General features: G+C 39.7%; 1 protein-coding gene across 5 annotated transcripts in view; it reads left to right on the forward strand.

Annotated features, from left to right (window-relative positions):
• Positions 1 to 16292, forward strand: part of diaph2 (diaphanous-related formin 2) — a 555642-nt gene extending 539350 nt beyond the window's left edge. For 3 of the 5 annotated variants that reach the window (XM_047353022.1, XM_047353021.1, XM_047353023.1), the window contains one exon: positions 12288 to 16292. In XM_047353022.1, the coding sequence (XP_047208978.1) occupies positions 12288 to 12352 (65 nt within the window). In that variant the 3' untranslated portion in view covers positions 12353 to 16292. Of the gene's footprint in view, positions 1 to 7489; positions 7512 to 12287 lie in introns of all 5 variants that reach the window. The other 2 variants (XM_047353019.1, XM_047353020.1) reach the window with 1 other exon arrangement.
• The last annotated feature ends 2771 nt before the right edge of the window (positions 16293 to 19063 follow it).

Here is a 19063-nt window from a genome sequence, read left to right on the forward strand (position 1 = left end):
TGCACTGCATTTTCTACTATCACTAGAATTGTGAAGTCTATTCTTTAATCCAGCGTTTGAGCCCAAGCAGGGAGATAATGTCAAAGTGTTAACTAAATTCAAACAGTTGGCAAACAGGTGGGCAATGTTTAGCAGTTGAGAGCATTTACACCTGAGGATATTGGTTGTCTTTCATGGTTATTCTTGGGTTGCAGCCTGCCTCCTGAAACTCTGCTGCTGAGAGGACAATCATGAATGAAAGTTCTGCCTTAGGCACTGATCGATTGCAAAAGCGTTTTCATATAACCGTTCATTTGGGCTGTGTGTGCCTCTGCTGCATCCACGACGCATTGTTCCGTGACTGAGGAATCAAGTCTAGCAGACATATTTTAAGGAGATGTTTGAACCAGCAACGCCGAAAAAGAAATCTCTTCTACCTGTAGCCTGTCAAGCTTGTTGTTTTCCATCAAAAATCTAACAAACGTTAGCTAAGCTTAAAGAGGACTGATGTATTTTTTTCCCCGAGACTGTCACACAGTGGATAAGTGCATGTGGTTCAGACGCGTTTCAGGTCTTGCTGTTTTTTCCCCAGTGACACCTGTCAAAGAGTCACCATTGAGTAGGCAAAGTAGTACTTGTCATCCCCCTGGAAAAAATAAGCATTTGTGTAGAAACGTGCAGCGATTTTGCCCTCTCCTGAAACATATTTAGTGTCGAACAGTCAGGAAGCATTACTCTCAGACTGAGCTCGTTCGACTAAGTGTGAAAGGAACAGTGTGGGGTATTGTAAGCCATGGAGTGTGCATCAAATGCTGTGTGTGTATATATATGAAAGCATGACAGTGAAAGGACTGCATTAATGCACAGTATGCCTGACAATAGGAGCACTCCATGCAGGGCTGAGGTAATAAAAAGGTAAGAGATGCTAAGCGTTGAGGATGGAAGAGAAAAGAAATTTAAGGCCCAGCGACGTTTTTTTTTTTTTTTTGGGCTGAAAGTGGGTCATATTTTTTGTCATGATTTGCCTAATACTTTGTCATGCTAAAATAACCACATCCTTTTTCAGTTTTAAGATACAACATATTGCCACCTTTGGGTGTAAATCCTGACTGACCTTACCTCCTATTTGATACCTGAAAAAAAACCATTTCGTAAATACCTAGTCTTTTACATCAAAATGGGCTAAACCCACTTCTTTCCCAGGATCTAACTTAAGCAATCAAATGGGTCATTTTTTCCAAGCCACTCTTAGCCTTTCTCTACTTTTCATTGGGTAAATAAGTGGTTTTCTGATGTCTTCCTTACTTGTCTTTGTATTAATACAAACCTAAATGCTCTTGATTAGGAAGCTGCTTTTTATTAGCAGGACATGATTACTACTTATTCCTGTAGAAGTAAAAATGATATATAATATACTTTTTGTCTCAGGTTCAATGCAGTTCCTTATAGAGATGTTATGAGAAATTGACCGGTGACTAGCATAGTAAATTGACAAAATTTATGTAGCACTTTTCTAGCCATGCTGACCACTCAAAGGGCTTTTACATTAGAGTGTCATTCACCCAGCTACACTCGCATTCATGCAGCAATTTGCAGATCAGTAACTTGGCTGGACATGTGGCAGGATGACTACTTTTCATTCTGAGCAATAGTTGCCCTGGAATTGGTTGCGCTTTTGGTACGACGAGCCGGTCATCAATTGAAAAATGTAAAGTCTTTACCGATCAGTGAATGCACCATAAAACTGACAACACTCTTCAGTGTGTATGGTTCAGGATTCAAAGTTAGCGTGTTTTCATTAATTCTGTGTCGTTAAAATAAAGTCTGTGGAAGCACAAAGATGTAAAAAGCTGTTTAAAAGAAAACTATTCTCGCTGAGATGTCGAGGTATGTGTGCAGTTTATTTAGGCTGCGAGAGAGAGCACAACACTTTCAGGAGATAATAGGAAGGCTGAACAGAATACAGCAAAGGTGCTTTATTTTATCCTTTTGAGCTTTCAACCTCTTCCTGTTATGTCACATCCTGGATTTGGACATTTTTAAATATACACAAGGACCGCTATTTAGCAATGCTAGCTGTCCTAGCTATACTAACTGCTAATAGTGTATAAGATGCTGAGGCTGTTTACACCAGAATGTCATAGACTACACTCCTAATATAAAATAACCGCTCACTTTAGGAAAGCCAAAAAAATGTTTAAAGCTGCTCTAATTAACTAAACTTCTAAAAGAGAAATCAGAATTGTCCGACATCTGCTTTGGCAGGTTTGAGTAAAAAAAGAAATCCTAAATAGCCAACAAAATACTGATATTTTTAACATTAATAATGAAACAGTTCAGCATCTCGTCACTGTTTATCTTAGACTCAAATAAACCTTATCTGAACTCCACTTTGTAACTACATTTAACTGGTTTTTAAGATGACTCTAGGTGGAATCTATCCTGAATTGATCATGTGAAATAGCTGGAAGAAAGAATAGGTCCATTCATAATCTGGGTCGTTCAGCCCTATTGCCAAATATGCACCTTCTCAGAGCCCAATGAGATAGAGTGGTGATAGAGGCATGAAAACATTGCCTACATCCTTAGTGCTGTCAAAGCCAATTCCATGTGTTATGATCACCTTTCTCTCTGCTAAACTCTCCTTGTTACCATTTATCTCAAAATGCCTCCACTTGAACTTATTTTTCCTTCAGATTCTGTATACAGACTGTCAAACAGGAATGTAAACTTTTTAGCACAAGTGCTGGATGGAAATACTGCAAGATGTAGCGTCCATTTTCAGCTGAAATTCAGCGTGGTTCCTGTGCTCCATGAGCGTGGCAATCACAAGCGGACAGCTTTTTTCCTCTAAATACTGGAGGTAATGTCAGTAATAAGACGGATTAAAAAAGAGAGAAGAAGGAGAGAGAAACATGGCAAGTGGGAGAATTTCTGAATGTTGCCTAAGCATGTTTATCCAGACCTGTCTTAAGCATTTTCCTCTTTCAGTCTCATCACCCCTGCCTGCTATGACATACAAAAACACAGATTGCAGCCTCCTCGCTTTCAGATCCCATGACATTCTGCCCACTCATATAAATTGCATTTCTTTAAAAATATCACTGGCTACAGGTATATCGCACATTTAGCCAAAAACACGTTTACCCGAAAAAAGTGTCAAAGAACAACTGAGACCGGGGGTGTTATAAAACGCAGCGTTTTGTGAAATTAGAGAAAAAGTGAAAGTTTTCCACCAGTTATGACTTGTTAGTTTGTCCAAAATAGTGTCACTACAAGCATTGGTAAAGCATACCACAACGCCTTACTCTCCATTTATAGCACACCCATAAAGACAAACCTTAGATATCTATGTGATGGCACAACAGCAGAGCCTGTTGATGTTTCTGTACCAATAGCTCACAAAACAGATATTGTGGACTGTAGAATCAACATCCAGAACAAACTGCAGAGAACCCTTCAACAACAATGCAACAAGTGTATGTATATGGGAACAGAGAGGCAACAACCCGCTAGTAAAACCACTGCAGCCACAATATAAACTGTTTTACTCATCACAGATGGCACTTGGAAACAAGATCCATCCGTCTGTCCATTTGGATGAATTTGTAAATAGTTGGTACTTATATAAACTCCTGTGTTTTAGTGTTTTCATGCAGTTTTAGATAAACAGCTTAGAGTTTCAAAGTCTGTCTAATTTTTCTGCAGCCTTCTCGATCCAAATTATTTCTCCAATTGGAACAGCCCCTCTTGTTAGCCAGTTTCTGCACAAATCCAGCTTTAAAAGAGCCCCATATATTGGAGTCTTTTTTTTTTGTGGCACAAGCCGCCTTTATTTTGTAAGTTGACCGACAGGAAATGGGTTGGCGACAGAGGGGAAGACATGACTGTAGCCCTTTTGAGTCTTTTTTGTACTGATTTCGTAGTGACTAATCTGGCTGATCAGATTGTCTGTCTAAAGTTACACCATTTGTGAGTTTAACAGGCCAAGGTTAGACACAAAATACCCCAAATACTGTTGCAGAATCTGACTAGTGGCTGCAAACAAGAATTTATGATTGGCTAAGTTTACTCATAACTTAAAAAACTACTGTAATACACAATGCTGACAGGACACCCAGAATCAAGCCTGCTTCACACATGTAGAATAAAGGGGGTTGGTTCCTTGAGGTCTGGAGCCGTGTTTTAAAACTAGAAAAAGGTGGGCTGCTCCCCTCGGTTTGGGAGGAGCTCAATTTTGTTGGCGTCTAGTTCATGAGTGATTGCAGGATCAAGCGGGAGATGGGAGGAAGGCTTGGGGATCTTGTCTTCAGTAATGCAAAGTGTGCTCAGGTCTGTCGTAGTGAAGGAGGAGGTGAGATGATAAGCAAAGCTCTAGATTAATTGTGCCATCTTTGTTCAGAACACAGAACACGTTATCTTGGATAAAAGCAGTTGAAAGCTTCATCTGAAGGGTGGCTGGGCTCACCTTTATAGATATGAGTTCTGTTATCCAAGGGGAGCTCAGAGTAGATCTGGTCCTCTTCCACATTGAAAAGAGTAAGTTGAGGTGGTTTGTAAATCTCATAAAGATGCCTCCAGGTTAATTGGAGGAGACCCTGGGATGAACAAATTGCTGGAAGGAAATACACCCCTTCTGGCATGAAAACAACTAGGAATACCCCTGAATGAGTTGGTGTCTCACTAGGGAGAGGGATGTCTGAGTTTCTATATTGGACCTTGTACATCTTTGTAACTTGGTTTCAGATAAGCCGTAGATGAAACATAGATGGAAATTACAAGTAAGCGTCCCTTTAGGTATGCTTACTATGCTTACTTCAAAGAAAGTTTGCTTCAAAAGGCACACAATTAAAAATGTCAATTTTGTACTATTTAAAGTAAGATTGTCATTTTATTTCTATTGAATAACACCAATTTGCAATGTAGTACACCTTCTAAAATCCCTTAAATTACTAGCCAAGTATAATGGTTCGAGCTTTTTTGAAATCCTGGATTATACTTAATTTTCTTAAAATCTACCTGCAGACTTTCAATGATTTAAAATTTGAAAGTATTGTTGAGTGAAGACAAAATGTATTTTCTTAAGGTGTTGATGGTGTGTATTTTGAGATCATATGGTGTTGTAGGAGTCTTCGCTGGTTTTTCAGCTTTTAACAGATTTTGTTCTGTGTGCTGGCATTTATTGGATCTATTATGTTCCTTAACTGGGAAACACTCCCAATTTTACTGGCTGTGACATAAGGTCAATTAATCTGCCCCTGTGGACGCAGAAAAACATTTACTGATTTCCTCCATCATAGTAATATCTGTGCAGGTTTGATTGCACAGCAAATACAGGGACCACCACTCCATGGTTGAATATAAGGATGTTGATGTTTCCTAAAACTAACTCAATGATTTTTCTTCTCCTTCTGAACCTTATCTTCATACCAATGGAAATAACTTGTTTACATTAGAAAGTGAGGAAACAGCTGCCTAAAATAAACTTTGCTGTCTTCTTGCTGCTTTTCCTGCTCTGTGTCTATCAATTATTTTAATTTTCAGGGTGCTTGGTGGCTGGAAAGAGAAGCTTATGGATTTGTTGAAACAAGATTGTAAGGGTTTTTTATTAAGCTTTTACATTTGTGCCACCCGATCTTTCCGTGAATGTTAGTCAAGCTGTAGCTGGTTATTAGGACAGATTTGTCTCTGACTTTCTTTTTTTCCACCCTGTTTCGCTATCATCTTTCTCTGGTAATACTTGTGATTTTTAAAAAGTATGACTTGAAAGCAAGTACTGTCGTTTCTAATTTAAAAGAACAACAGGGTTCTACAATAGGCTCCACCTCTGTCCCACAGCACTCACAGTTGGGCCAGTCCTTGCATAGCCGTCGCCCCCAGCTGCATCCACACTGCTAATGAATCGCCCATGTCATTGACAACTATTTGGTCCACTTAGATTGTCCAAATAAAACATGTCCTAAACCTACTCGAGATTTTTTTTTTTCCCACTTGTAGTCTCTCCTACATCATTGTTCCTCTCTTTCCCACAGTGTTTTTGCAAGGTAGATAATGATGTAATTTTAGGTATTTTCAGAGAGTCAATGTCTACTTTTCTTACTGAGGAGTTATAAAAACTGCCGAAGTAGTGCTGTTTGAGCTTTAGTTTTAATAAATTTAAATTGTCACGGATAAAGCCATAATCCTATAGTATAGTTGGTCTATGCACTATGTCATAAATCTATGACTGACTTGTAACATAAGGTAGAATAGGCTGACTGACACCTCACCACTCAACATCGTGCTGTGTATGCCAAGATACAAGTTTTAAAACACCTTGTTCATAATTTTCAGTAAAAGACATATCAGCGCTCCCTCTGCATCCCATTTAACCAACATATCTTGTATCTTGTGAGGGGCACTGCATTACTCTGTAGCTCAGAGGCTGGTTGAAGGGAGGGAGGGGAAGATGAAAAAGAGGTTGACAGAAGGTTGTGACTGTTCCTGTTGCTACTGCTGCAGATGCTTTTCTTCTTAGCCAGGGAGCAAACACAACATGCTGAGATGTAATCACCTTTATTATGTTTCAACTTGTCACAAAGTGAAGCGACTCAGGGAGAAATCACACAAAGACAGTGATGCTGTCAGAGAAGTCACTGTTCACTTGTTTAACACAAAAGTCAGTGGATTATTTGTAAACTGTGCAATAGCTGCAGCTCAGCTCAGCTCCTACCGTCTGAAACTGTTTAGTCTTTTGATTATGTGACCTTGATCAATGTGTGAGCTGTATTTAGATGTTTGCCCAGAGCCTGATGCTGCTCATACAGTATTTAACTATCCTGGTGTAATCCCTCTGAAGTCTTCCTGTTTATTCTGACCAAGGAGAGGTAATTCCTTACAGCGCCTCAAGCTGAAAGCATTTGATAGATGAGTGGCTGGATTTCCTCCTTTTTCACATTGCAGAACACAATCATCATGTAATTCAATGCAATTAGCAAAACGTGGCAGGAACACAAAGGACATATTGACATTTAATCTGTTTTAAGGAATCTCATAACATCTATTATATCAGACAGAAACTGACGACTTCAAGTTTTTTTTTACCACTATTATTACAATTCTCCCATTCAAAAGCTCTTATGTGTGGTCTGAATAATCATGATATACAGGCAAGGATTCTACTCTTTTAGAAACCAAAGTATAAGTGTGTGAATTCCATAAAGCAATGCAAAGAGAGATTTCACGCTGAAGTTAATTGAAGGAACAATTCTTTTTTTCAAGTGTGTGTCTGAGAGACAAAGAGAGAGTATGCATTTGTGCATGTCTGTGTGTCTGCCCTCCTTCCACCCACCCCTGCTGATTTCCATGGTGCATTTAGCTACATTTTGTGAAACGGTGCCAAGCCAACACTTAATTAAGTGCTGGGATGCCAACATCCCCATGCTGTAACATGGAATACCTGATCCTCTTTTGTCAATTTCTTCTCCTGTTCTCGCGCTCCTCTGTGTCACTTCTGCTGTAACTCGAAAAGATGTCGCCTCTGGGAGAAACAGGTAAAGAAGCCATCAAAACCAATGCGAGTAGAGAGAGTTGCAATCAGTGCAAAAAGAAAATAGTTTTTTTCTTTTGTGTGGATCTGTTCTCCTTTTCCCCTGTCTCACTTTGTTTCCCTCTGCACCAGTTCGTGTATTTATATATGTGTGTGCTTGAAGCTTTCAATTCAGTAGAGGCTAGTAGTAATGTTTCTCTCCCAGTAGAAATGGTTGCTGTTTGTTCAGTTGTTGTGATAGATTGAGGGGTGAGAAAAGATGGGCTTGCACCTGGAGATAGGAACAGAAAAGTCTTTATGAGAAGCTAAAAGCTCTCTATTCAAGAATCGTCTGATGGAGATGCATTTTGCTGGAGATTTTTTGTGCCTTTTATCAAAGTCTTTGACAAAAGCTTTCCAGTATATTCATCAGTTAGGCAAGAGACTTCAAAACCCCTAAAAGGGCACTTGTCATTTGTCAACCGCTGCTTACAGTAAAGGAGTCCTGAAGGTTTTCAGCAAGTAGTCACTCTAATGGTCAACGGTTTTCAGCTTACACAGCGTGCAAAATGCCCACCTTCTAAAATAACCAAACCCAGATCCAAATTAAATAGACAGTTGTGGGTCAGTTTGTACCCACCCACTGCCATTTTGCCCCTTCCTACTCTTCCTTTTTAGTTAACTACAGAGATGAATAGTGATATAAAAATCTAAAATCTCTTGTTTCATTTAATGTTATCTTTTGAAAAGTTTGTATTACACTTGGGGTGACCAAATCCAGCGCAGCAAATAGAGACGCAAGATGAATGTTAAAAAGTAATCTTTAAACTTGTAAAATTTAACTTAAGATGTAAACACACAAATTTGCATTTAATAAACTAAGCTTTTTTTATATCATAAATGCTGAATAATTTATTTTAAAATGATAATAAGCATGACAGTTGCAGATAAAAACACTGTATAAAAAAATACCAAATGTTTATGTCACTATTTCACATTAAATGACTTTTCCTGTTTAAGATCAGTTAGTTAATTTTGTTTGTTCAATGCCAGAATAGTTGGAGATTATTTTTAAACTGTCTAACTTGGGTCAAAGGTTTTCAATAGACTTCCCACATAGGTTTGCTGGTTTTTGGGCCATTACACCTGACAGAACTTCTGTTACTGGGTCAGGTTTGCTGGCCGCACCTTTTCAGCTCCACCCACAGGACTGAGATCAGGGCTTTGTGAGGACCACTCCAAAACATTAACATTCTTGCTTTTAAGCCACTTTTTTAACTAATAACATGGTATGATTAAGGTCATTGTCCATTTAGAAGCCCAATTTATAATCAAGCTTCAACTTCTTGGTTGATGTTGCTTTGATATTTTCATCTGAAGTTCTTTTCTCATGATGCTATTTATTTTGAGAAGCGTACCAGTCCCTCTTACAGGAAAGAAAACACCCACACATGATGCTGCCACCAACATGCTTCAGAAAGAATGGTGTTCCTTCAATTCTCAAATTTTAATGATGATCGTTATGAACAAACACTTGTATTTGTCCCTGCACATCTGGACTTAATTTGGACCAAACCAAAACCAGGGTGTATGTAAACTTCAGATTTGAAAAAAAATGGTAAAACATTCTCTCTCAATACTCTGGCATGTAGCATATAGAAATCATTTTAATAATCCAAATTTTAGCATTTCTTTTTCTCATCGGTCAGTTTGGTCCTCAAGTCTTGATTTTCACTCATAAAAAAAATGTTTTTTAGATGGAATGCCATAAAATATAAAAGTAATAGTATTCCTGTTTGTTCATCCTAAAAATAAACAAAATTTCAGCGTTTTATGCTGTTGTACAGCAGTTCAGAACATGATCCATCCTCCCACTGAGATGAATAATATTACAACTTTACCAGAACCATCTACTGAACCTCTGTTGTATTTTCCATTTTTGATTGCTTCTATGATACAAAAGTCCTCAAAAATGTAGTGCAGACAGTTTTTACTTGGATTAACACTAGAGCTTCTGCCAAACATCGTCTGAATTTGTGGGACAGGAAAAAACTAAATTAAAAAAAGATTGAAATGCTGTGCAGTGCTGGGGGAGCTGGAGCCCCTGGTCACCCTATTTCCATTAATTAAGGTTCTGAACCCCGTTGGGGTCAACTTTTATAAAAGATGACAGTTTACTGACCCAGAAAAAACCTTAAAAACTAAGTGACCTCCTGTTTAAGTCACATATTGACATACCCTTACAGTAGATTGAACAAAAAAAAAAAAAAACCACAATGGTATGAAATAGTTAAGGGGCGAAATGGCCAGCGTCCCACTTCTAGTATTTTAAAATTCAAGATTTGTTGCTTAATTGATCCACTTTCTGTCTTTATTTAGTTGTCCTTATCTGTAGAGTCCCAGTTGATCTTCTACACCATACTCTCCCCCCCCCCCCCCCCCTTCATCCTGTTTACTGGATTAAATGTGGTTCAAGATGAACGTCCTTCAGAGACAGAGGCTCTGTTTTCCATGCTCCTGAGGGGTTAGACTCAACTCCTCGCCCAGAAATGAGGCTAAAGCAGTTGGACTTGTAAATGACTGGCAGGGAGAAATTGTGGATGATCTACTTTTATTTTTCTTCCCCTCAACTCTGTGTGCTGTGAAAGTTTGTTTTCAAAGGAGGAAGGGTTCGTAAGTTTTGCTTACAGAATGAAGCGTAACCTGTGGACAGAATAAAATGAGTGCGTGGATAAGTAGTTGTGATGTGTTTGGACACACTGCCAGAACATGTGCGTTTGGCTAGAAGAAGCAGAGAGAATAAAGAACCTTTTTTCTTATTTCTTACATTTTGAACTGTCTTCCTGTTGCTCCTCCTGTCTCCTTCTCCCCCCTCTCTCCTCCTGTGCACCATCTGCATGATGCTTTGTATCCAATCCTGAAGAAGGGAGTGCTATCTGTTCTCTGCTGTGAATGCAGGATCTTGTTTGTGCACACACGTTTGTGTATGTCGCCCAGCCATCGCTTTCACTCTCAGCTCATTACCTGACATGATGGATGGAACGAGCGCCATTAAACAACGCCCAGCCCCGGACGCCTGGCACCTTACAGCAGAGCACTGAGTAATGGGCACGTTGGCAGCCGCACGCTTGGAAATACCAGGAGTCCTGTGTGGGAGTGCCTGCAGTCGTCTTTGTGGCTCGGCTTCTTGGTTGCGTCCAGCCCCACCTGCCACCTGGCTGCCTGAAGGATGTCATGGGCATTTCTGGGCAGCCATTGTTGGATAGCAGAAGAGGAAATATTTTTATGACTTTGTCATGAACCTGGCAACAGAAATTTCCCAAAGTTCAGCTGCTTACTTCTGACCCCATAGGAAACATTAGTTGCTGCTTAAAATGCGAAAGTATGATTACTCTTATCTTTCCCACATTTTGGGACATTACAACCACAGACTTCGATGTTTTTGAAATCTGGATTTTGTGGGTTAGACCAACACAAAGGATTCACAGTTTTTATTTTTTACAAATAAAAATCTGAACTCCGATATTGCTAAATAAAATTCAGTGCACCCAATTGCTTCTTAGCATGAACCCAGCTGTTCTGTGAAGATCTCAGAGGTTTGTTAGAGAACAATCTGGTATCAAAACGACCCCGGAAAACAACACCTAAGCTCTGAACATCTTACAGACCACTGTTTAATCCATCATCTAAAATTAGAGCACAAGAAGCTGCAGCTCAGGTGGAAGAATGTGTCAAGTGGACAGTCATAACAAGTCCTGTTTATGACAAACCATTCAGGAGACTCGGATAAGACCAAACCTGAACATTTTGGCCTACATAAAGTATCATAGAGACTGGGGCAGAGGTTCATCTTCAACCAGAACAGCAACCCTAAACATGCAGATAGAGCTACAATGGCCCAGTGGAGAGTCCATTTGAGAACATTTTCTATCCAATCTACAAAGAAGAATGGGCAAAAACCTCAGTCTCTAGACGTGCAAAGCAGGTAGAGATGTACCCCGAAAGACTTTGTAACTGCAGTGAACGATGGTTCTGAGAAGTATTCAATCAACAGGGCTGCACACATAAAACACTCTTTGTTTTTTTCACTATACATTTATACACTGCTTTGTGTTGGTCTTTCCAATGGAAGATAATACAATGATGTTTGTGGATAAATGTAAAGAAGTTCAAGGGGTATTAATACTTTTGAAAAGCAATAGTTAAAATGCTGCTTTGCTTTAAATTAATTTTAATGAAATTATTTTTTCGAACGTCCCACACCGATGCTGCCCAATCAGTTCCCTTTTGCTGCAATTAGGTGTCTGCTGCACCTTTTTAGATTCTGAGGTCAGGCAGGAGGACCACCACAGAGCAGCTCCATGTCTTTGATTTGATGGAAGCACGCCGACAATAACAGGCTCATGCTAATTTTGAAACAGCCTCCGTGTAGAACATGTGTCATGCCATTTATCCTTGCTCTGGTTGTTTGTATGTTCGCCTGCTTTTCCTTTATTTGCTGTGCGTATGTCGCGTCTGATGTGGGAACAGTTGAGGGTCTCTTCAGAAGAAGCCAGGATCAAGAGATGAATTGAGTTACTATGACACCAGACACAAGCACCTCCACTTCTGCAGCTTCTTGTTTCTCCTTACTCCCATGCTGCTTTGCTCTCAATCAGCCTTGTTTCTCCTCTCTGTCCCTTCCCCTCTTTTAGTTTTTTTTGTTTAGTTCAGCTCCTCTGCCAAACATGGATCAATGTAGCACTTCCTTGTTCTTTTCCAGTCTCACCCTCTGTTTTTTTCTTCATCTCTTCTTCAACAGACAACCGCCGTGCAGTCCTCGAAAGGTCTCGCTCACGCCACAACCCAAATCACCAAGCTCGATGATTACCCGTGTCTACTACAAGACCCTAGATAAGTGCCAAAGAGGCCTGCGATGAGGAGGAGACGAGGAAGACATCAGGAGGGATAGACCACCCATCACTGTGGCTCACAACGCCAAGTATGGAAAACTGCCTACAGAACGGAATAACCAGGCATTTAGTCTTTATTGGACACTCTACATATTTATTCTCTAATTTGTTTTATTGCTTAAAAATGTATTTTGCTCTTGGAACTGAGAGATGTTAAATCGCTGTTTATTTCTAGGTTTAAACCTATATTTTAATCCAAATGCTTCAGATAACTCAGTTTTGACAGGAAGCACTGCAGTATGCTTCAGAGACATTCTGCCAAGAAGGACTTCTTTAAACTGCCTGCTTGTTTGGTGGAACATTGACAGCTGTCCTTTAAACGGAAGATGCATCAACAAGTATTAATGGAGGAGAGGACATTGTAGTAATTCCTGTCACATTGAAGGTAATCTGCTCAGTAATAATCACATCTTCGCACACCAACATCACTGAGCATGTGACTGATGGACGTTTAAACTGCAAGACATTGTAGTTGATTTGATTATATGTTGTGTTGTGTAATCTCACTTTCACCCTTCAGGTGCTGGTTTGTGTCCTGAGGTTGCTTTTGCTGTTACCATTAGAGGCTGACATTTTGAAATGCATCTAACTCCCTGTAGGGGACAAACCATGAACACTCAGACCTTTCTGTAGGTCACGCAGGGTTTCGGCCCGGTACACTTCAATGTACAAAAGGTATTCTAACATAACGATGGCACTTTTTCAACTTCAAGGCTTACAAAATGACTGAGTATGGTAAGAACACTCTGGGTTTTCAAATTAAACTTCAGATTTGTAACCAGGAACATGTTTAACGTGTGTAAAATAAGCTATAGGAGAACAGTAACATTTCAATTAAGGCATTACCTAGTTTAATAGCTCCCTCCGAATCTGCTAAATTATAATATTCAACTACACGTCTGATTAGAGACACAGATCATTCAGGAAATTACCCAATTTACAATCAGTGAACGGACCAGATCATGCTGACAACACGTCTCACTTCGGAAGTTGTTACTGAATGAAGAAGACGCAGAGGTTGCCGTTTTTTGTAACGCTGAAGTATTTCAACATGAAGTTACAAAAGGATGACGAAGTTTCAAGAAAGGAAAATAAAATGTGTTTTTTACAAGGGATGTCAGCAGATAACAGTAGAATCCTGTTTAGCTGCGTAAACCAAACTGATCATAACAGAAAAGCCCCTGTAGAGTCACCATTCACATACGGATGGGTATCCAGTTCTAATTTAATGTCAGGGCCAAACCTCTGACCAAACTCAACCCTGAGTACATGAGGTGTAACGGTAAGCTTTGAATACACGGTCATGCCACATTGTTCGTTTTCACTAACTCCATCACAGCACCACTTACAGGCCCAGGGGTTACATATATATTTGGGTAATTTTTAGAAATAAACATGCTTCAACACAGGGACCCACATCTTCCTTAATCCTGCTCTGATTGTTAAACCATTCATTTATTGCACCTACTTAACACACCTCACAGCAAATCATTTCTTTCAGCTTGGGAGTTATTTTTATAAACTAACTCCAATAATCTGGAGAATTCCAACATTTTTGAGAAATAGTTGTTTTAGTTTAATGTTAAGGCAGGTGCTTTTCAAAAATCGATCAGTGCACCAGTACTTCTGATGGATCTGTGACATCATTAGAGCTGTCCTCTTAGAGAAAGCATCTGACCATAGGTTCATTTCTTTGCAAGGACCCACTTTCACATTTCAATGTAAGCTATTTATTCATATATTCATGCCAAGGGCAGCTCTGTCCCCCTCACTTCCCTAGACTGTAAGCAGATGGTACTAAAAACAACCATTAAATCCACAGGGCGGGGGGTGGGGGGACATGACCGGAATTACAGACAGAGGGCCACAGCAGGCCGGATGATGCTTGTCTTAGTGAGCAAGTCTCCAAACGCCTTCCAGTTCCCGAGCACTAATGACATAAGTGACCCTTTTACCATGACACAAGTTGCTTAAGTAACACCATAACTTTGCTTTGGGCTTTGTGTGTGTGCGCGCCTCAGTAATCCAAACAGGAACCCAGGGAAAATGGGATTCAGTGGGCTTGACTCCTGGGCTGAATAGATGGAGATTTTTCATTTAAACAATCTGCCAGCGCTGCTTATGACGTGTCTGTTTCATGGAGCCTCCCCTCCCTCTGCCCGCGTGCATCTAAAAAATGCAATTTTACACATCATCTCGGCTCGAGGTGCGCCCACAACGCTCCGAGAAGTCTGCATATTTAAGAAGACAATAACTCTCCGCTCAATATCAGGTTGGAGCCGTCACAGAGCGAAAGCATTGAGAATGAGTTTTCTGGATAAGGGACTCTGGTGGCTGCTGTTTTGAGGACGTGTTGTACACAGCAATGATAGAGATGCGTTGTCAAAAGGAGTGATTTCCTCTCTGTAATCGCTTCTCACCCTTAGTTCTTCACAACACACCTGGGCAATTTTAAGCTTTGAATAAGACCAGTTTTGTTTTAGATCGCAGTCCTCCAACAACACAAATATGATAAAAGGTGTTTATACACAAAAACAAGCAGTTTTTTCTAGCTTGATCATACAGTTTTGAAAAATGCGATTCAAAACTCAATTAACCCACATTTTTTCTAATACCCTCAAACTGTACAGACATCTTAAAAAGTCTCATTTTGGTCAATATTGAGGACCAGTTTTTTAAGTAGAAGACTTGTGGTGATTATAAGTTATGTATTTATCATCTAAAAGACCATTTTTAAATAAGTAGAGTAAAATATTTCTCATTGTAGCTGTGATCCTCATGCCATTGTGTCAAATGAACATTATGTGTTTAAATAGGAAGTAATAGCAGGAGACCTTCGGGTCAACCAACCTGAACTGATCCATTATAGTCGTGTAAAAACAGCCAATCTTTCTGTCATCTTTGTGCTTGTTACTAACAAACCTCTGCTGTTGATGTGACCTACGGCACCCTTGAGATTTTCCACAGGCTTCTGTGTATTTTATTGGAATTTGTGATAAACCAACACAACGTAGTGCACAATGGTAACAGTTTTTTCAGAAATAAAATTCATTGCAACAAATTGCTTTCACTTAATCAGTAACTAACACAGCATCATGCTGTGGGAACTCTGTTCAGACTTAAAATGGGTGGAAATAAATACTGGGCAATCCTGGAGGAAAACCTGTAGAAGCAGCAAATGTGTTGGTCCAGCACATGCTAATAACTTGCACTGAAGTATGGGGCTGTAAAAAAATTCTGATTTCAGTCAAAAGTTCCATACAAGCCACTGTATGTTTATGGTAATCATGCAAGTGAGGAGGCAGGGGTATGAAGTGCAAAGGTGTCCCTTCTGAGGTGCTTAGGGTAACCTTTAAGGATCATTATCACTCACTGACCGTGCACTTTAAAAGATACTCTGCTCAGACAAACAAAAGATTTGTTCCAAGATTTGTAAAGGCAACATTGCCACTAACAGAGTGAACTATTTGCAAAGCATGTCTTCTGGTAAACAGTTACCAGCTGCCACATATCCACTTCTTCCTATATTGATATTGATATAGTTTGTTGTTGATTTGATGAAGTTCTGCTGTGGCTGAATCAACAAGCAAAGCTGACTTTTGTTGACAAACCCTGTCTGACCATCATGTGTAAGCTGTCATATCCCTGCCTACCTTCCTTTTATTTGTCACCGGGTATGTTTTATTATCATAAGAAACAATTATATTTTTAAAATTTTGAGGTTATTTGTATGCTTAGGAACACGGGCAGAAAAAAACAAAATGGTTATGAAGACTATCCTTCCATAGACTATGTAATGGAGAATGGTACTAAATAATAACCACTTTGTTATATAAACTGATTTCTGAAAACAACATTGTGTCTGTCTTCTTTTTTTAAACTGAAAAACAACCATGTTTACCCAATAAAGAGCAAAATGTAGTTTAACAGAAATGTTTAGCAGTTACATGAAAAAGCTCAACATAGGAAGCAGAATGGTGCTCTCGCTGCAACAGTTACGCCAAACGTATTTGTTTTACCAAGGGAAGTTTTTTTTTTTTTTTGCCAAACATGACAGATGAAGGAGGGAAGAGGAAGGAAAGGAGGGAGAAATAGACAAAAATTACAAAAACCAACAAACAATCCTCCTACGACCACTTTGAGGAAACTGTTGAGAGGCAGCAAGGATATGGAACAAAACTGGTACTGATGGAGAGAACTACAGAACAACACAGCTACTGTATTATAAGTGTGTGTATGAACATACAAAACGGCCAATGCTATACCCAGGGATCAGAAGCAAGCAGAGAGGAGACCATGAATGAGAGGACAGCAGAAGAGAGCCTGGGACAGAGCCCCCTATGAACCAGGGGCGACAGGCAACCAACCCCACCAGGTCCCAGTCACCGAAGCGTGAGTCAGGTGTGGAATACAGAGCATTCCCAAGCCTCCCTACAACGACATGAGCAGGCCAGAGGGTGCCAGGTTGCAACCTCATCAGTTAACCAAGAAAATAGACCATAGGACCAGTAACAACCCAGCAGCGCAGCTACCACAGCCCTCGAGCCAGCCACCCCCATGGAACAGGGATGTAAACAATTGAAATTGTTCTTGTTCATTGCAAACTGCTGCTGGTTTTAATCACTTAGGTTTGTAAACGGACTGATTTCATGAACTGACCACTCAGAGCGCTTTACAGTACAGCCACATTCATACATCGATACACAAATTGTTAGGCAACTTGGGGTTAAGGGCCTTGCGGTAGCAGGAAGCTGGAATCGAACCCTAAACCTACCAACTGGAAGAAGGCTACTCCTTACAGTCGCCCCTATCGTCTAATGAAACGCCAAGTGGAAATAAAGGGTTAATGTTGCGTGCAACAGGCAAGTACTTGAGGGCTTCTAATTTAGTAGATATTAGTTCTATATTTTTGATCAAGTCATGATACATTTTAGATAGAAACTTTATACCTAATAGTTGGACTATTTTTTCAGCTGAAGATAAAAATGTTCTTGTTATATTTTGTGTAAACACTTGCCTTGTGAAACCATTCTGTCACTACTCAAGGCCATCACGGCAGCCTATCCTTTGTCACGAACGCAATAAAAAAAATATAAACAGGCAAAAGAATCTGCGGCCTTCTCTGGACTGGGGCCCATTAGGGTACAAGAATGACACTAAAAACACATCTCTAGTCTGATCAATAAAATCTGAAATGCTTTTCGGAAATCGATTTGCATCTTCAATTGTCGAAAAGAAGAGGGAATATCCAGATTTTTATTACCCACACCGTTCAAAACAAAGCATCCGTAATGGTTTTCCTTCCACATTGCTGCCAAAGCCAGGGAGATCTAAGTAGCCACCAGTGCTTTAAAATACAGGTTTCACACCAACACACCCAGTCATCTCGATGCCTATATCAGAGAATGATTTAAAGCAAGTTGTTCGTTTATTACAACAGCACAAACCAATAAAAGTCCAGGTGTTGAACTGACCTTCAGACCTGTCAAACAGTCAGATCCACTGACAGAAAAAGAGAAAAAGGACAAAGAACACCCATCATAAAATCGTGGAAAACTTTAAATACAAAAATACAGTCTCAGTTTTAGTTTATACTCGGTGGAAAATGCCAACTTTTTCCAAGTAAATATGTATTTTCCTATTTTCAACTTATTTCAGTCAAAAGTTCCATCTTCACTTTATTATCTGGCAGAGCAGAAGCTACCTGCCCTGTGCTGACTTATGGACAGGGCTTCCACAGAGCACTGGGTGTTATAGCACATGATAAATGGGACAGATCCTCCTTATAAAAGCAACATATTTGGACCTTGGTGTTCCCACTGCTTTATCTTGCCCAGTGTCAATGGCAAAGTGAAAATGCTGTCACAGCCAGCAGCATCTCAGGAAAAATAATCAGGGGATTTAAAAAAAATTAGCTTTTTTTAATCATTCAATATCTATGGCTAACATTTCTCTTCCTATGCTAAAGAGCAGCAAGAAGCAGCGAAGGAAAATCATTAGACTGCTTAATATTTTATACCAGATGATTTAATGAGATGGATCCAAGTGTTGTGTGTCTTTTCTGGAAAAAAAACCATCTGTGTTGAATTTGAAGAGAAATTTAACTGTAAGCACAGTGCTTTGTAAAAGTATTTATGCAACAAGGTTCTGTCCATTTAATAAAATACTGTGCAGTGTAGAAGTGGCTCACTCAATAAATGACGTCCTGTGTGTAAGTTCACCTTAGTATAAATGCAGTTGTTTTGTGGAGGTTTGCTGGAGAACATTAGTGAATAAACAGCATCATGAAGACCAAGGAACACAGCAAACAGGTCAGAGATACAGTTGGAGAGAGAGATTTAAAGCTGCTATAAATCAGTAATCTCAACTGTAAACCTACAGGCTCACAACCTTTTTTTGCAACCTGTCAAACAGACTGCAAACAGGGAACACACCAAACATGAGGAATCAGGTAGGACCGAACCAAAATGTTGCCAACATGCTAAATAATGTGGCAAACTGATAGTAAAAAAGCTAATCAAAGCTAACTGCAATGGAATGGTTTAGAGCAAATACTTTTTTATGCGTTAGAACGACTTAGTCAAAGTCCAGACCTCAATCCAATTGAGAGTCTGTGACAAGATTT

This window comes from Girardinichthys multiradiatus, chromosome 23 (assembly GCF_021462225.1).
Source record: "Girardinichthys multiradiatus isolate DD_20200921_A chromosome 23, DD_fGirMul_XY1, whole genome shotgun sequence".
NCBI classification, from domain to species: Eukaryota; Metazoa; Chordata; class Actinopteri; order Cyprinodontiformes; family Goodeidae; genus Girardinichthys; species Girardinichthys multiradiatus.